The 18,457-nt window shown below is 39.9% G+C and overlaps 1 protein-coding gene across 1 annotated transcript in view; it reads right to left on the bottom strand.

The window, feature by feature from the left end:
* Window positions 1–18,457, bottom strand: part of RICTOR (RPTOR independent companion of MTOR complex 2) — a 182,060-nt gene that overhangs the window by 92,512 nt on the left and 71,091 nt on the right. The window contains exons 5-6 of the mRNA XM_054032098.1: window positions 16,239–16,370; window positions 15,280–15,343 (exon numbers count right to left, since the gene is read on the bottom strand). Of these exons, the coding sequence (XP_053888073.1) occupies window positions 15,280–15,343; window positions 16,239–16,370 (196 nt within the window). The remainder of the gene's footprint in view (window positions 1–15,279; window positions 15,344–16,238; window positions 16,371–18,457) is intronic.

Raw genomic sequence — 18,457 nt, 5'->3', positions numbered from 1 at the left:
TACAGGGAGAGAGAAAAATTGTTTTTCTTAACCTCCGAGGATAAGACAAGAAGCAATGGGCTTAAATTGCAGCAAGGGAGGTGTATGTTGGATATTAGGAAACACTTCCTAACTATCAGGGTGGTTAAGCACTGGAATAAATTGCCCAGGGAGGTTGTGGAATCTCCATCATTGGTGACTTTAAAAGCAGGTTAGACAAACACCTGTCAGGAATGGTCTAGATAATTAGTCCTGCTACAAGTGCAGGGGACTGGACTAGATGACCTCTCGAGATCCCTTCCAGTTCTATAATTCTATGAAAATGGTCCAGGGCCAAAATTGGGATATGCGTACCATCTATCGCCCCACCCCAGTTAGGGAATCCCATTGCCGCAAAACCATCCAATATTTCATGCACATTGCCAAGAGTCACAGTCCTCCTTAGCAGGATGGACTTCCCATCTCCAAACTGATTCGCAACCAACTGGTAGCAGTCTGGATTCACCAGCTTCTACACCAAGAGGGCAGCTCTCATTTTGGTGTCCTTGCACCGTAGTGCTGGGGCAAGCACTGCGCAGTTCCTGGAAGGTGGCTTCCCACATCCGAAAACTCTGCAGCCACTGTTCGTCATCCCAGACCTGCATAACAATGCAATACAACCACTCTGCACTCATTTCCTGAGCCCCAAAGTGACGGTCTCCTGCGTGCAGCTACTCCATGAATGCCAAAAGTTATCTGGTGTTGTTTCTTTCCATGGCACACAGCAGGTCAGGCAACTCTGATTCCTGGTCAGATTGGGAAATCATGATATACTGCATGATCATCCGCGATGTATTCATAACAGTGACCACAACAGTAGAGAGCAGTGTAGGATCCATCCTTTCACACAGAGAAGGCATGCACACAGTAAACAGGAGCTACTGAAAAAATGCTACGAAATGCAGTCGTAAGCCCATAGAATGCTGGGACGGAAAGAACTGCATCATGGGACATTGAGCCCACACCGCACTGCAATCCACTCTGCCTTGCCACAACTCCTAGCTGCAGAAGGTGGCAAGTAGCACAGTGGGATAGCTACCCACAGTGCACTGCTCTCACTGTCGATGCTAGAGCACCAACTGTAAACGCGCTCTGCCAACAGAAGGAGCATTGTATGAACATGCACAAGCAATGTAATTACACCAGTTTTTAACTGTCAGCTTAACTTGCATTGACAAAACTCTGTAGTATAGACAAGGCCTTTCAAGCTACTTCCTTCCTTCGGTGCCCTCTGCATGACAGCCACTTGACAGCTACTCAGCTCCTGAACTGCAGAAATAGGCCTCCCATCTTGCGGTGCTACTAAGGCCCATAAGAAGGGAGACTATGTGTTGCAGACTGAAGTAGAAAGAGCAGCCAGCAACAGAAGGGACTACTGTACTCCTGGGGTTAGATGGAGGTGGCTGCCATGTGAAGCTCATAAATCCTGCTTTAATGAAGCTGCTCTCCCAAACACTGCAACACAATTCAACTCTGCTATATAATCTGTGGGGCTGTGTCAAACTTTACGTCTGACACACTACATAAGTACACAGGGCCTTTTAAATACATATATAGTACTACATGGCAAATAGGGATAGTTAATTAAAGTTAGCTTAAGTTTGCCTAAGAAAAATATCTGCTTTATGGTTTGTGGCAAGTACAGAAAAGGCCTCAATCAGCAAGTAAAAAAGGTTATGAGAATAATAAGCAATATTGCTTACAGTGTGGGAAAGATGTACGGTTCAAAAATAACTGACATGAAAAGCTGCAGAAATAAGACAAGGGAAAATGGTCTTAAAAGAAACAAGCATAAACCCTCACACTGTTTCTCCACAACAAAAGGGCTGTGGAGAAAGGAAGGATTTAGAAGAAGGAAAATAGCAAGAATGAGCAGCTTCAAACTGAGTTTTTGCAAAAGCTTGCAAGTTAGCTGAGGTATATAAAGAGAGCTATGAATTTAAAGGTTGTCAGACTCTACCTGATCATGCTAGGGCAGAGTTTCTCAAACTGGGTGGGTCGGGAGGTTGCGAGCTGTCAACTTCCACCCCAAACCCCGCTTTGCCTCCAGTATTTAGTGTTAAATATATAAAATATATAAAAAGTGTTTTTAAATTTATAAGGGGGAGGGGTCACACTCAGAGACTTGCAATGTGAAAGGGGTCACCAGTAAAAAAGTTTGAAAGCCACTGTGCTAGGGCATGTCTGAATGAGACAATCATCCTTCGGTGTCGCCAGTGTACTGCTCATATGCTAATGAATACTTTGTTACTGTATTGGATATAGTGACTGCTTGTTTTCAGGCAGATAGATATGTCTGCAGCAATTGTATAAATACCATTTGGCCTTTGGATTTAAAGTAACTTATGTCTAAATTAGTGTTGTGGTAATACCTTTCATAAATAATAATTCCAACATTCTAGCAACCACGAAGGGACTTCCACCAACGTTAATTTCAGTTGCTCTAAAACCCTAGGGTAAAGAGTAGTGACTTATCCTCTGGAGCTATTATAATTTCTCTCCTAAAGTAAAAATCACCAGCAAAAGAGAAATGGAATGTACCTTGGATACCTATGTGGAAAGCTTCTTGGCAAAAAGTGGCAGAGATCCATTGAACATCACTGAAATTTTAAAGACTAAGACCAGAGGAGACCAATATTAATACTGTCTTCTTAAACAATCCCAAGGAAAAGAAAGCACAGGCAAAGGCAGCTGTGTTATAGGGATTGTACTTGGGGGCTAAGGGCATGTCTACACTACAAAATTAGGTCGACTTAATTTAGGTCGACCTGCCATCGCAGTCAATCAGCTGTTGGTGTCCACACTACCCTCCTTCTGCTGTTGGAGCGTATCCTCACCAAGAGTGCTTGCAGTGACTGAAGTGGGGCATTGTGGAAAAATGACAGCCATGCAGGGCTTACAACTGGAGCCCCTCCATCCAACCTAGGGTGACAGCCCCAGCTGTGAGCCCCACCCAGGCTCAATTTCATGCTGCTATTGTCTCCTCTCAGAGCAGCTGCACTCTGGGAGCTCTGTGGGGAGCCGGAAGGCCTGGCTCTCAGCCCCCAGCAGCTGTGTTCAGAGTGGGGAGCCCAGGCAGCAGCCTGGCTGGGAGCGGGGAGCCGGGGGGAGCAGGGCTCCCTGCCAGGAGTGGAGAGTCTGGGTAGCAGTGCACTGGGAATGGGCAGCCGGGAGCCCAGGGGGCAGCCGGGCTCTAGTTGGAGCCCCCCACCCACCCAAGGGTGACAGCCTGAGTTATGAGCCAGGCACATGGTTCACAACAGGGAACCTACCAGCCTTTCTTGTCAATTTCATGGCTCCAAAATGGATGAAAGAGAGAAATCAGCTGATGAATGTGTCATTTTGGGAGATAAACAAGTGATTAAGGCGAGAGAGTGAGGAGTTTAAAAAGTAGCTTTTGCACAAATGAATGCTGCAAATTTTGGAGGGAACTAAACAGTCAAGGTTTGCAGAAGTGTTAACAATGGAAAGAAGTGTTAGAGGATGTTCAAGTGTTAAAAGGTTGATTTAATAATGAAACTAACTTATGGCAATGCAATACAATTCCAGTACAGTCACGCCCAATGGAAACCTGGTAGTCAAATCATGCAAAGGGCTGGTCAGGTAGTGAGAGAACCCCCACTATACTTTTCTCGCAGTAGCCTTTACAGATGCTCTGAAGGAAAATGGGCTCTTTCCCCAAAGGAATGGTCTGTAAATAAGCAATTGTAAATGACTGCTGTATGGAGAGCGACAATATCATTTGACTATGGATGATTTAGTCAAAAAAAAATCACTGAAAAGGAAATAGGGATTTCTATACGGCTTGACTACTTCCAAATATACAAATGGGGACATAACCTATGTACAGTCGTGCAGAAAGATTATTAAGAGCAACATAAGGGGTGATGATCAGCTCAAACAATAGATTGGGGCAACACCTAGTAAATTAAAACAGAAATACTGCCTGTCAGAAAAAGAAAAATTTAAGTGTAAATAAGCTTACTAAAAAGTCGCAGATAGCTGCAACACTGAGGAAAATAGGAGTGAAAATGGCAGTAAAACAAAACATTGCTAGGATTCAGCAATTAGCAGAGCCCAGGCCCAAAAAGTTATCTTGCCTATAAAAACTTACCCAAAGCATAAATATAAAAATAAAACTGCAGTTTAGAAATGTGAGCAACTTAAATGCATCATCTGCTCATAAATTGCCATTTGCAAAGGTAAAACCATTTTAGGAAAGAAGGTTCAGTGGCTCAGTTGGCAAGAGTAAGCTGAGCAAGTTTAAAGTATTTATTTGGTCTTTCATAATAAACTGTTTACAGTACATCAATGGACCTCAGAATTAAAAAAAACACCGATCTAAAAAAAAAAAAATGTAAAATGTGTGAAATAAATTGGCTTTAAAAAAAAATCCACTAATTATCTATCCAAAGTAGAGATGTTTTGCCAAACACAGGTATCTAGTGTCATGCAGTTTTGTTATTTAGCATTTATAAAACCACTGAGGTACCCAAAAGGGTTAAAGTTCAATATCTTTTTAAATAAGGACCAGAGGACATGGTCAGAACTGTGGCATAGCCAGCCAGAACCAGGATAATGGGGAGAGATCCTTTTTCAGTAATAAAACAGCAGCTAAAAGCACTGCAGGAAAAGAATGAAAAACAAAACACAGTGCACCGCTTAAGAAACAGCAGGGGGGAGGTGCACAAGAGAAGCAATGTTAGGATGATTGACCCCTTAAGGTGGCTCTGAGTAATCAGTCACTTTAATAAGGGTACATGGCAACTTTTTAAGCACAAAAACAGTTACACTTCATGTGGAAATTGATATGGCTAATATAATGCAATAGTAAATAGAAATTAAACTATAAAAGTTATGATTAACTGTGAAGCAAATGTTATTAGGGAGTAAAAGTCTATACGGTGATGTTTTGTAAGTGGAAAAGAATAACAGTATAAAAACTAAGAAATTGTTTAATAGATTGAAATGCCCCAGATTGAAAACAAATCCCACTAATGGCTTAGGGCTAAACCTATTAAGAAAATGCTGTGCAATGTGTAGATGATATTCTGGTGCATACTTCTGATGGGGAAAATCATTTAAAATCTACTAGAAACCTGTTTGCAGGAGATTTCCTTCCTGGAACTAACTCTGCATCCTGGCCAGAAAGCTCCAGAAAAACAAAAGGTTGAACTGATTTTGGAGCTGCCCTTCCCTAACACAGAGAGTGCTGCTATCTCACTGGGCAGGACAGGCTTTTGTCAGGATTTCTTACCTGACTACACAGCAATCGCTGCATCTCTCTACCAGCTCCTGCAGAAAACTGTAGAATGGGAATGAAGAGGCTTTAACAAAAGCTCCAGTTCTTAGCACTCCAAGTTATACAAAACCTTTTGGATTGTTTGTCACAAACAGGGACACAGCCATTTCAGCTGTGTTAATTCAGGACTATCATGACAGAGAAAAACCTATTGCTTATTCTTCCAGGATACTGAATGGAGCTGGAAAGTAGAATACCCCACGTGAAAAACATTTATCGACTGTTTGGTGAGCTCTAACACATTTTAGATATCTGATGGGATTCGGGGACACAAAACTGTACACTGCTCATACTCCTTTAAAGTATCTTTTGACACTATATCAGCTCTGATTTTACCAGACTAGTCCTAGATTGACATAGTGGTCCTTGCTGCTGGAAGAGCACCAAATTGAAGTCTGTTGTCTTAAACAACCAACAGTCTTGCAGGCAAAGATGAGAATTGTGGTACTCCATGCAAGTATCCTAAAAAAAGGGGCCCTCTAACCATTTTATCCCATGTGCAGTACATAATTTAAATTCTGAATGGCTTCACCCTGAGGGTCTGACAATATATGTTGATGGGTCATCCTATCACCAAAATAGGGACCCCAGTCATAAGATGTGTGGTTTGGGCGCCTTCAGTTCAGGTTGAACATGTGCAGTACAGGTGTACTACACACTCAACCGAGTATGCTGAAGTGGCTGCTGTAGCAAAGGCATCATCATTCTGTAATAAAGGACAAGCACCGGCAGGTATAACACGTTCAGACTCTCCGTGTATCTGTGATGCTTTGACAACATATCTCCCTTGCTGGAGTATGAATTTATTTTGCAGTACAGATGTCATAACTATAAAGGGAAGGGTAACAGCTGTCCTGTGTACAGTACTATAAAATCCCTCCTGGCCAGAGACTCCAAAATCCTTTTCCCTGTAAAGGGTTAAGAAGCTCAGGTAACCTGGCTGGCATCTGACCTAAAGGACCAATAAGGGGACAAGATACTTTCAAATCTTGAGGGGGGGGGGGGGAGGCTTTTGTTTGTGTTCTTTGTTTGGGAGTGTGTTCGTTCTCGGGACTGAGAGGGACCAGACATCAATCCAGGTTCTCCACATCTTTCTAAACTAGTCTCTCCTATTTCAAACTTGTAAGTAAATAGCCAGGCAAGGCGTGTTAGTTTTCCTTTGTTTTCTCAACTTGTAAATGTACCTTTTACTAGAGTGTTTATCTTTGTTTGCTGTACTTTGAACCTGAGACTAGAGGGGAGTCCTCTAAGCTCTTTAAGTTTGATTACCCTGTAAGGTTAATTTCCATACTGATTTTACAGAGATGATTTTTACTTTTTCTCTTTAATTAAAAGCCTTCTTTTTAAGAACCTGATTGATTTTTCCTTGTTTTAAGATCCAAGAGGTTTGGATCTTGATTCACCAGGAGTTGGTGGAAGGAAGGAGGGGGGATGGTTAATTTCTCCTTGTTTTAAAATCCAAGGGGTTTGGATCTGTATTCACCAGGGAATTGGTGAAGGTTTTTCAAGGCTTCCCAGGGAGGGAAAAATTGAAATGGTGGCAGCGGAACCAGAGCTAAGCTGGTAGTTAAGCTTAGAAGTTTTCATGCAGGCCCCTACATTTGTACCCTAAAGTTCAAAGTGGGGATCCAGCCTTGACAACAGATCAAAAGCCTTTACACGATTAAGCCATTTTGTCCTGTGTATAGGAACTAGCAAATAAATTGGGTAACTCAGTGGTATGTGTGCTTAAGGTAAAAGCTCATTCCAAACATGGGGAAGTGAGCAGGAAAAACCGCGGGATGGACGTAGCTGCTGCAAGTGGAGCTCCAGTCTGTGGTGTTACCACTTGAGCACAAGCAGAAAACATTGATTTAACAACATTACAAGAATCTGATCCAGAAGTATCTGCTCTTAAACAAAAAGTATTATATGGGGAGTTAAACCAGTTAAATGGTAAATTGCTCCTTGTGAGGGAAAATCTGATGCTCACTGAAGGAGATGATTTACCTTACCTGCTCTGAATTCTACCACAGCTCCTTGAAAGGGAAATATTAAGTTCTGTGCATGATGTACCAGTGGGAGCCCATCAAAATGCTGATGCCACTTATCAGTGACAGATTAAAGTGGCCGAATTATAAAAAAAAAGGATGTTCATAAATCATGTTAATAATTGTCTTATTTGATGCTAAAAGCAATTCACCAGGGAAAACAAAATGTGGATTTATTCAGGCACAGCACCTCAGGGTTCCTTGGGAAAGACTATAGATTAACCAGGCTGGGGAGTTATTGCACACAAGAGGCAGCAGACCAATATCTACTTGTAATTGTTGATGCTTTTACTAAATGGATAGAAGTCTTGCCTACTGGAGAAACCACCTGCTCCTGTTACAGGAAAACTATTAGCAGAGAGCATGTCTTTTCCAAGAGGGGAATGATCCAGAGACAGACAAGGGAACAACATTCACAGGGAAGGTGATGAAAGATGCTTGCATTATGCTGTGAATAGAGCAAAAATTTCACATAACTTTTCAGCCACACGCTTCTGGCGTGGTGGAAAGCACAAACAGAACAGTCAAAACAACACTAAAGAAGACTGTGTGTGAATCAGGCAAAGACTGGGATGAAATAATTGCTTAGGACTCTTCTCACTTTAATGAATAAAACCGGTGTGTCTCCTTTTACTGCTATAACAGGCAGAGAAATGAGACTCCCAGAACATTTGTTCACGGTTCCTGTGCCAACCCTAATGAAGGAAGGGTTGGTCACAGAACAATGGGTAAGACAGACGGGGGAAAAATTACAATTTGTGTGTCTAGTGCACAGCAGGATCATGCCAAAAATGAGGGCATACTTTAACTGACAAGCCCAAAATGTAGATTGGCAAGTAGGAGACAGAGTGCTGGTACAGTTAACCTTGGAAAAAACTATTTCCAGCACCTAAATGAGGAGGCCCCTACTATATAATACAAAAAAGCTAGCACTGCAGTTTATCTGGCACAGTACCTTGAATTTTCCATATGTGTATGTTAGACATGAGGGGCATTATACGTGTTTTGTGTTTCCTGTATATTTTAATCAAATAAGATCTCATCAATATGTACTCTTTTGAGAATCAGAGACAGTAGAAATAAGGGTGGCACAAATACCATACAATGGAGGAGGAGGAGGAGAAGAATGCCCCAAGGTGGAGGTAGGACCGAGTAATGGATTGGCATTATAGTCCCTTCAAGTGCTGTACAATGATGTTCAATTTATACATATACCTGTGTTGTTCAGCTTGATTTCATTGCATTTGCCAAAAGGATTATGTCCACCAGAGCTTGGCCAATTGTATGGCAAATGATAAAGGACTATTGTTGATAGACATGCAGAGGTAAAGGCACCCGAATCAATTCAAAAGAGATGCCGACAGAGCCCTATTTGCCAGTGACTTAGCAGGGTGGTTTAGAGCCAGAGCATCAATCTGAAACCTGGACCTGGTGGACATTAAGACCCTGTGGGAACATCACTGAGCATTCCAACACAAGTTGGCTGCAGACATACTAAGCCCAATGAATGAGCAAAGTAAAGAACTCGTTAATCAAGAACTTCTGAATGTATAGAATATGCACAGTATAGTTACTTTATTTAAGGAAGTACAGCTTACAGTAAATGAAAATCAACCAAACCAGTGAGGAACATCAAAGCAGGGCAATAGCCAGGGACATAACATATCCTGTGTATGGAGGGTATGCACTAGAGAAAAATCAAAGCCACTCACTGATATGTTTGCCCTCTTTATCAAAACCTGGTATGGCAGAGATCATATTGATTGGGATAAGGAGCCCTATATCTTCTTTCCACAATTAACCCCCACGATATTGGACCCTTGAGAGGTTTTTTTAGTTATTGTTGTTGTTGTTTTTGGGGGATGGGGAGGGAGGGTGTTGTTTTACACCATTCAGACTATTCATACCAGTAACTGCAAAATACCAGCTCAGTCAAACCATTGTTAAAATACTACGAGTAGGAGTACTAGAAGACACTGAAGCCAATAAGGTTTGAGAAGTTTGTTCTCCTCCTCAAATACTGTGGCAAGATAACAACAGTGTCTGGAAAGTCCTGGACTTCTCCTGTCGCTTGTACCTAGGGAACACCCACATGTGTAGGTATAACATTTTACAGAGTTGCCAGCATGTGGGTTCTCTCTAGGGGAACAAATCTCCAAACTTCACAGTATGGTTGAGATGCTGGGGAACTAGTGAAGTATAAGCCACTTATGCTGGGAATAGTAAATATTGCATGGTGGCTGGAAAGAATCACTTTTGGTATGGATCCAAAGATTGTTATTCTGATTGGCGAATGTTTTGATTCCACACCAAAATTCACCATGGGGATAAATGGAAAGACCTTATATCCCATGCCCATTTTTCATACTGTAACTGAATTACAGGCTGAAGTCGAATCCACAGTAGAATGCTTGGAAAGCAGTACCCAAGTTTGGGAATCCTGTTCCACCCTTGAGCTTGGAACTTAAAATTGTAAATAGGCAGGAACAGAGAATTTGGTAGTTAACTAGTCCTTCCTGGTGGAAATACGCATGCAAAGTGGGATTACATCCCTGGTGAAGATGGTCATTCAAAGCTTTGGTAGTTATCAATGTGATTGTGATAACTTATTCTGATTTTGTATTTGTCAAGTTTATTAGTTGTACAAAATGTTGCAAAATAAAAAAATCTTTGAAATGCTTAAATGTAGTAAAACCCACATGGTATGTATGGTTTTAAAGGTGGGTAATGTAGAGATAGTTAATTAAAGTTAGCTTAAGTTTACTTTAAAAAGTAGTATCTGCTTTAGGAGTAGTATAAGCAATAAGCGAGTAAAAGAAGTCATGAGAATAAGTAATATTGCTTACAGAGTGGAGAAGATATATGATCAAAAAGTAACTGATAAGTGAAAAGCAAAGGAAAACTGTCTTAAAAGAAACAAGCATAAACCTTCCCACTGTTCTACTGGAAAGCGGGGGTGGAGGTGTGGGAAGAATAGGAAAGGAAGGCCTTAAAGGAAGGAAAGTAGCAAGGATGAACTGCTTCAGACTAGGTTTTTGCCAGAGCTAGCAAGTTAGCTGAAGTGTATAAAAAGAGCTATGAAGTTGAAGGTTCTTTGTCAGACTCTACCTGATCATACTGGGGGAAGGCCAGAATGAGACTGTCATCCCTAGGTCTGGCTTATTTGTAAGTAAACTGATCACATGCTTATGAATACTTTATTACTGTATTGGGTGTAGTGACTGCTTATTTTTAGTCTGATAGAAAAGTTTATAGCAGTTGTAAATACAATTTGGATTTAATAAAGGAATTTATGGTTAAATTAGTGTCATGGTAATATCCTGCAAAAATAATAATAATTCAAACACTGCACCACAAGTAGACTATTCAGGACCCCTCATAACAGAAGGACATAGTTTATAAAGAAGTGCAGTGATGCAACAAGAGAGTCTCAGATGACTGTCTAGCCATCACATTTAGGTAAAATGCTCAGATTAAAACAAAACCAGCTAGCAATAAACTTTAGACAATCTCAGCACAGTTCTGTTCATCTGATGTTAATTCAAAAGAGTATGGCAAGGAAGTAAGTACTCTACGGGGAGCTCTACAGGCTGTGTTTTATTTTGTCTCCTGCTCTTGAGCTTTTCCCCAGTTTTGCAATGTACTTTGACATTAAAAGGAAACTATCACTTTAATACATTCAATGAACAGCACAAACGCCAATATATTCTTGTAGATAACAGCATCTTGTTTGTTTGCGCTACTATATTAGTCAAAAAGTTAGCACATTTGGTATTACTACATATATTTTCTATGGCGCCTCTTTATGTAATATCTGGGCCCTATTTACATACATACACATATATACATATACACATATATACACACACATTTACATTAGTTGGAATTTTCATGGACAGGATGAAGTTATCTTCCACAGAGAACCCTTCGGTGTGGAATTTCCTCTGCTGAGTATCAGGCAGATCATGAATCTGGCCAATTTTTATACAATTGTAGGAGACTCATCTTTCTACTAGTCAGAGAATTTGATCTGAAGAACAAGCCCTTGCTGTGAGCTCTGAGGAAAACAGAGACCTAAGATAGCTTATCTCCTTGGGACAGTAAAAATTTTGTTTCTCTTTTTTGAGGCGCTTATATGTAAATATAGTGTAATGTGTTCCCAGGAGTCTGTTCTATCAAACAGATGAATTATGTAGTGAACCAGTTCTATAAAGATACACCATCTTTAAATAGAAAACGCTCCCAATATACATCCGGGAACATCCAACAATTCTTCCATCAAAACCCCATACAGATCAGACTTGGTATTCTTGATATTTCTAAAATTTTAAAAGGCAAACAGAACCCCTTTTCTTAAGCTTTATTTGCTTTACATACATTTCAGGCCTTCTTTATGTTTCACATAAAGAAGCAAAAAAGTGAACAAGCCTAGTTTGCTTCCTTTGCAGGTCATTATTCAATGAGAAGTCACTAATGTTACATAGACAGATTTAAACATACAAAACAAGTTTATTTTTGTAAGATGTTTTTAAGAAACTACAGCTTGTCATACGATAATACTCTTACCCACAAAACAGGAAGCTCTTTAACACCGGACTTTAGAGAAAAACCCCAAATTCCTCACCCACCCACATACATACTGAGCCTTTCATTTACTATAATGGTACAAAACAACAAGAATTAATTAGCAATAGTGGGTGGGACTAATCACTTTTACAAAATATCCCCTCCTGGTCTTGAACTGACAGAATAAATGTTATTACACTCATTTATCATGTTGGGAGAGTGCAAACACGATCTCTTAAAATTAAGGTTGCTTTGCTTCTCAGGTTTCTTTCTGTTTTTAGAAGATGGAAAGGAAAAGTTCTTCTGTTAAATAATCAATTCCTAATGTTTTATTACAGTAAATGTCAGCTGCACTCTGCATTTATTTTAATGCAGATATACATACATTTATGCCTCTGAAAGATCAGAGATAGGTAAATGAGAGCTTCTTGGAAGCAGCCAGGAGGTGTTGTCAAGAACACCACCAAATGTGGAGTCTTAAAAAAAGCATCTCTCCTTTAAAGAGTAAGGGGTCACATTGAAATTACCTCATCTTGACCTCTGTCTGTAAGGTCTGAAATAGAATATAGTCTCCTTTTTGAATTATCCAGGAGAGAGAATGATCCAGGATTCCTTTAGATATGGAGAAGCGTTTTACAAAGCTGCTCTGCAATGCTTTCTTCAGAGACCCAACACTGAAGACAGTTTCTACATGAGCTTCAAAGTTCCCAGTGGGAAACTGGCTGCCAGATCTGTTTGGCGATGGCAAGTATCTAGCATGAATGCCCTCCAAAGGGTAGAGGCACAAGAGAAAAAGAATGCTTGTGCCAAGGCCATCCATGAAGCTAAAAGCCGGGATAAAAAGGATAATTTATAATGATCCACAATGAAGATGTTTTTCATTCTGTCTCCTATTCTATTCTGGATTTTATACCAATCTCATCACTGAGATACGAGTACCTTCCAGAAGCACATAAAGCAACACAATTATCATCATGCATATGTGGTTCTCCCTTCCTATATTTTATTTAATTCTTAATTTTGAAGTTTTATTTTAGATCTTTAGTTCTATGATTTTTTTATTGTTATTGAAGGCAAGGTTGAAGACATGCACTTTGAACTTGGAGCAGAAAGTGGTGAATTCTTTGGTGGTTCTGAGATCCAGAGGGAACCCATTCCAGTGTCTGACTGGCTCCAGAGAAACCAAGGTCTCCTACACAAACAAGATTTCCCCATTCAACAAACAACTTCACGGTGGAGAAGCACAGCTATGGTCCTGGTCTTGGAGCTTTAGAAAAATCTTTTAGGTATCCTGGACCCAAAATATTGAATACCTTGAAGAGAAGGACTGAGGCGTTGAATTTGACTATAGGATGCTAGTGTACTTCACAGAGGACAGGTCTGATATATTGTATGCTACCAAACAGATATGTTGCAGTGTTCTTTACTAGTTGGAGTTTCTTAAGGGCCGACTTCTTCATGCCCTGGTATACTGCACTGCTGTAGTCCAGCCAGGAGGTGACCATGGTGTGTATTACTGGGCCAGGTCATTTTCCTCCCAGGATAGGACACAGTATCTTTATCAGCCAGAGATGTTAGGAAACATTGCTCACCAATATTGCTATACGAGGGCTTAGCATCAAAGAGGAATCCAGTGGCACTCAAACTAGGGACTGAATTGACTAATTGTGGTTGTGTATCTTCATCCAAAGGAGACTATATCATGGCTACACATTCCTCAAAGACATTTCCTCTGCATCCATCTTATTGAGGTTCATCTTCAACTAGTTGTCCTTCATTTGTGTCCTGATCTTGACCAAACACTGCACAAACTTGGTGACAGCTTTGTTATATGTTGTGACATAGAAGGTAAAAGCTGTGCCTTATCTATGTCCTGCTGGCATGTAAGTCCATGATAATTCACCAGTTCTAATAGCTGCATATAGATGTTAAACACGAGTGAAGGAGAATAGTCCTTGTGTGACTATGCAAGAGTAAGTTCTAGTTGTGAAAGGAGTAGTTTTCTATCACTATCCTTTGGGTGCATTGTAGGATGGACTAAAGCAATTTGAGTGTTCCTCTACACTCCATTGGCATTCCTTGATTAACTATCAAATGTGGGAGAGAGGTCAAGAAATATGAGAATGGATGCCTGTCCTCCACCCATCAACAAGAGACTATTTATCAGCACTATTAATAGTGTCCATTCCATGTATTGATCTGAACCCAGATTGTACTTGTCTAGATTACGGAAGGTCTCCATTTAGCTGGATTGTGACTTTTGTCCATATCAGAGAATCCAGTGAAGGAAAAAGTCACTATTACCCTAAGGAATGTTTGCTTTTTTCTCATTCTTTGAGACAAAGCTGTTTTACCCAAGAACATAAGGCTTGCGTGTAAGAGCTATGAATGCCACAACTGAGATACATGTGATCAACAACAAAGGTTTTCTTAAAATGGACTCTAAATTTTGATGTCACAGATATTTTCAAGCAACTACACAAACACAGGAAAAGCAGTCATTCTGAACTCAGTGTTCCTGTGGAAACCACCCTTTGGAACTGCTCCAAACCTCAACTGAGTCTTTAGGTAAACCTTCATTCTTTTTCTATGATGTTGATACTGACTAGAGTAGGAGGAGCTGAATGCAGAACACTCAGGTCCAGTCAAAGACAGAGTACCTTATGCCAGAATAAAGACCTCATCATCTGTGACTAGTCTACAAGTGTCAAGTACTCTGGAGGGAATTACAGGTGCTAGCTACAGCCCTACATATCTCATGCATTTGAGGGCAGGACTGACCAGCATAGTAGCTAGCTCAGATTGACTAGGTCCTTTTGCAGCTCTGAGAAAGGCAGCAAATAAAGCTGTGCAGTAATCCTTAGAGTCAGAGGATTCTAAAGAAAGGGGCCATCATTCTTACAGGGCAGAGACACAAGCTCCTCTATCCATGATTGTCCATCTAGAAAAGTAACATAGGAAGGCCTAAACCAGCAAACCAGACTTGCATTGTTGTTCCCAGGCTGTCTTACCCTCAGCAGAGGGCTGGGCCTCTTTAGGGTGATATTAAGAGAGCCAAAGTTCCTGCCCAATCCCTATCCAAAATAGGTGTATTCTGTGGGACTCCCTCTCCTCACTCAGGGGAAGGTTGCCAATGGCAAAAGATGAAAAATCAAGCCATGTTTCATCTAGTACCTTTCCTTTTTTCTTTAGGGATGACAACGGTTCTTCAGCAGACAAGTCTGTTGCCAGCATAAAGTGAGATTGGAGAGCCTCCAGTTCCCTAAAATGGACTGTTGATGGGACAGTTCTAGAGCCAATATGACTGACTGGCTTGGCTACTGATGTAGCCAACATAAGAACAGTACAGAGTTAAATTTTTACCTTTCTCACTAATCGAAGTGCTTGTGTTCTCTCTACTTCATTACTCTGCTGTATGTCAATGCACCTAAAATAAAACAAAAGTTAAAATAAAAAAATGTGGTTTATAGATAGGAATACAGGTTGGTGCTACTATTCAAGAATTTGAGTGAATACTACTACATAACTTACTGTCCAGAAATTCTAGCTTTCAGAGAGCACATGGATCATGACTGGTTACAGAATTTTAGTTTGTGTTTTTCCTTCAATAATAATCTTTATTATACATGAAGGATCACTAAAACAATTTTCCTATATACATGCATTTACATAACGCTGTGGTGAGATACAAAGGTCTTAAGAATAGCTTTGAGATGCCTGCAAAACTGCTAGACATTTCAGAGGAGTACGAATAACATATTTATAAGATACCAGATCAACAATCTCATATCAATCTCATCATATTTCCAGACAAAACAAACTACATTAAATGGCATTAGGATTGAGAGTAACTATCCGCAAAACAAACACGGAAATGCAGAGTTACAATTAAACTGTAAAGAAATCCAAACATGTTAAGTTATGGATATATAGTTAAGGTATCCAAACAATCTTACTTCCGACTTGTAGTCATGTCAAACAATTATGGTTAATTCAGAGTTCAGGATCAGATTAAACTGATTTTTAGAAACAAGTTTATTTCCCCACACACACACACACACTTTTACTTCTTCATGATATCATTTCACATGATACAAATCCAAAGAAAATGTTATTTCTTTTGATTTGGCTAGCATTCTTGTATAATTTTTTTTTTTTTTTTAAAGGAAGTTTCCCAAAAGAAAAGAAAAAATACCAAGAATCAACATTTACAGAGAATATTAAGATAGTCATTTCCACACACACACACACACACACCCACAATCAGTCAAAGATGAGGAAATGAAACAAGTTATTGTAATATAATAATCTAGGAAAGTTACCTAGCTATCAAGTAATCCACTTTCAATTTTAGCACCTTTTGTAGAATACTGGAGTCTCGGATGAGATAGCGAAGGGCTCGCAACCCTGCTGCTCGCACCTCTTTTGCTTCATTCAGTAAAGCTAATCGCAAACTACAATGGAAAAAATAAGTGAAAAAACAAATTATATAGCAACTAATAGAGCTCCCCATTTGAGGGATAGACACTGTTTACTGACATGCAAATAAGTTAAAATTTAAAATGTAAAGGGAAATTTTCCTTACCTTATTAAATTTTCTTCCTTTGAGATCTATGCCAGTCCAGTCACTTGGGTAAAGCACCTCCCAGCCAACAGATGTAGACAGTACATTGAGATTTTTGGTTTTGTCACTCCCCCCCACATAGAGGTTTGAAGGCTCCCAGACTTGAGATGAATCTTTGAAAGCAGGTCATATAATATTATTTGCTAAGTGAAATATATCAGAAAACTGATACTTTGGAAAGGTAAATTTTAATAAAAAGTGGTAAGGTTAATCAATAATTCCCTAGAGTTAGAAGCAAAGGAAGTAAAATCCACAAAGATGGCATAGATGCTACTTTAAAAAAAAAAAAAAGAGTTTTAGAGAAGACATGCATATTGCTAAACAAAAAGTGACTGCGAAAGACGAGGAATAAATCAAAATGACTAAATGGCAAGGTTTGAGAGGCCATTCAAACATAGACTGTTACTGCCTTTCAGGAGCCGTCCCATAGTGCCCCAAACTGACAATACAATTGATACAAGCACTCTTGGTGAGAACGTGAACTGCTGACAAGTGTAGTGTGGATACACACAAGCGATGTAATACCTGCAACTACTGTAAGCTGACATGACTTAGGTCAGATCCAAATGGTATTTCCAAGAGTTCTGAAGGAACTTACGAAGTAGCTGACCTGCTAATAAAAATATGCTCTCTCATTAAAAACAGTCACTGTCCAAGAAAATTCTAAGGTAGAAAATGTTGTAAGTTTATTTTTAAAAAGCTTCTAGGAGTGATCCAAGCAATTACAGAGTAGTAAGCCTTATATATGCACCTGGAAAACTGGTTGAAATGTTAGTTAAAATAGAACAAAACTCCTGTAAAATCATATGATAGACTCTAACCAGCACATTTTGTGCACTGGAAAATAGTGTCTCACTAATCTTTTAGAATTCTTTGTACATATCAATAAAGTAGTGAATAAAGGAGAACCAACTGACATAATATGACTTCCAAAAGATCTCTGATAAAGTCCTCCAGAAGAAGCTAAATAGCCATGGGTTGAGAGGAAAAGTATTGTAATGGATCACAAACTAATCCTATTCTTTATTTTGTCTATGTAAATAGTCAATTTTCATCATCACAAAACATGGACAGCATGCCTCAAGGATCCTTAGTAGGTTCCATGGTGTGTGATACATTTATTGTGGTCTGGAAAGGGAGATCAGGTAGCAAAATTTGGAAAGGAGAAGAGTTTTTTAAGTTAATCAGGATCAGAGGGGACTATGAGGGACTTCAGAGAAACAAACATGCTAGGTGAATGGGCAATATGATGACAAGAAATTCAATACCGATAAATGTAAAGTAATGCACAGTGATGGGAAAAAAGTTATACTACTCATATTTATTACAGGATTCTAAATTAACTGATCAGCTCAAGGAAGGGCCCTCGGTATTACTATAGACAGCTCAATGTGCAGCTGTGATTAAAAAAGCTAACAAGCTGTTAGGATGCATAAGGAATAGGATGGTGACTAATACAAAAATATTGTAATACTTTTATATAAATCAATAGTGCAGCCTCATCTGGAATATTGTGTGTAGTACTGGTCACCCCATCTCAAAAAGGACATTGCAGAACAACAAGGGAGTTCAAAGAAGAACGACAAGAACAATCTAGGTCAGAGAGACCTAATGTGAGGGTCTGAGGCAGTAGGGCTATTCCTATGAATATCTTGAATTTTCCCTCTCAACTGGGGGGGGGGGGGGGGTTTTGAGGAAATCAGACATTTCCAAGTTGCCCTCATCGCTGTGGATCTCTCCTTCCTGAAGAGGATTTTTGTTCCCTAGTGACTGCCTCTTACAAATAGGGTATCTGAAGGACTTCAAGTCACCAGTCGTAAAATAGCACTGGTTCCCATGGGGGGTATCAGTAAGAGAGAGAAGATATTTGATCCTGGAGGAGATTCATTTTCCCTCTTATGCTTACCCTGGCCACTA

This window comes from Malaclemys terrapin, chromosome 6 (assembly GCF_027887155.1).
Source record: "Malaclemys terrapin pileata isolate rMalTer1 chromosome 6, rMalTer1.hap1, whole genome shotgun sequence".
NCBI classification, from domain to species: Eukaryota; Metazoa; Chordata; order Testudines; family Emydidae; genus Malaclemys; species Malaclemys terrapin.
This window is presented reverse-complemented; position numbering and strand designations above follow the sequence as displayed.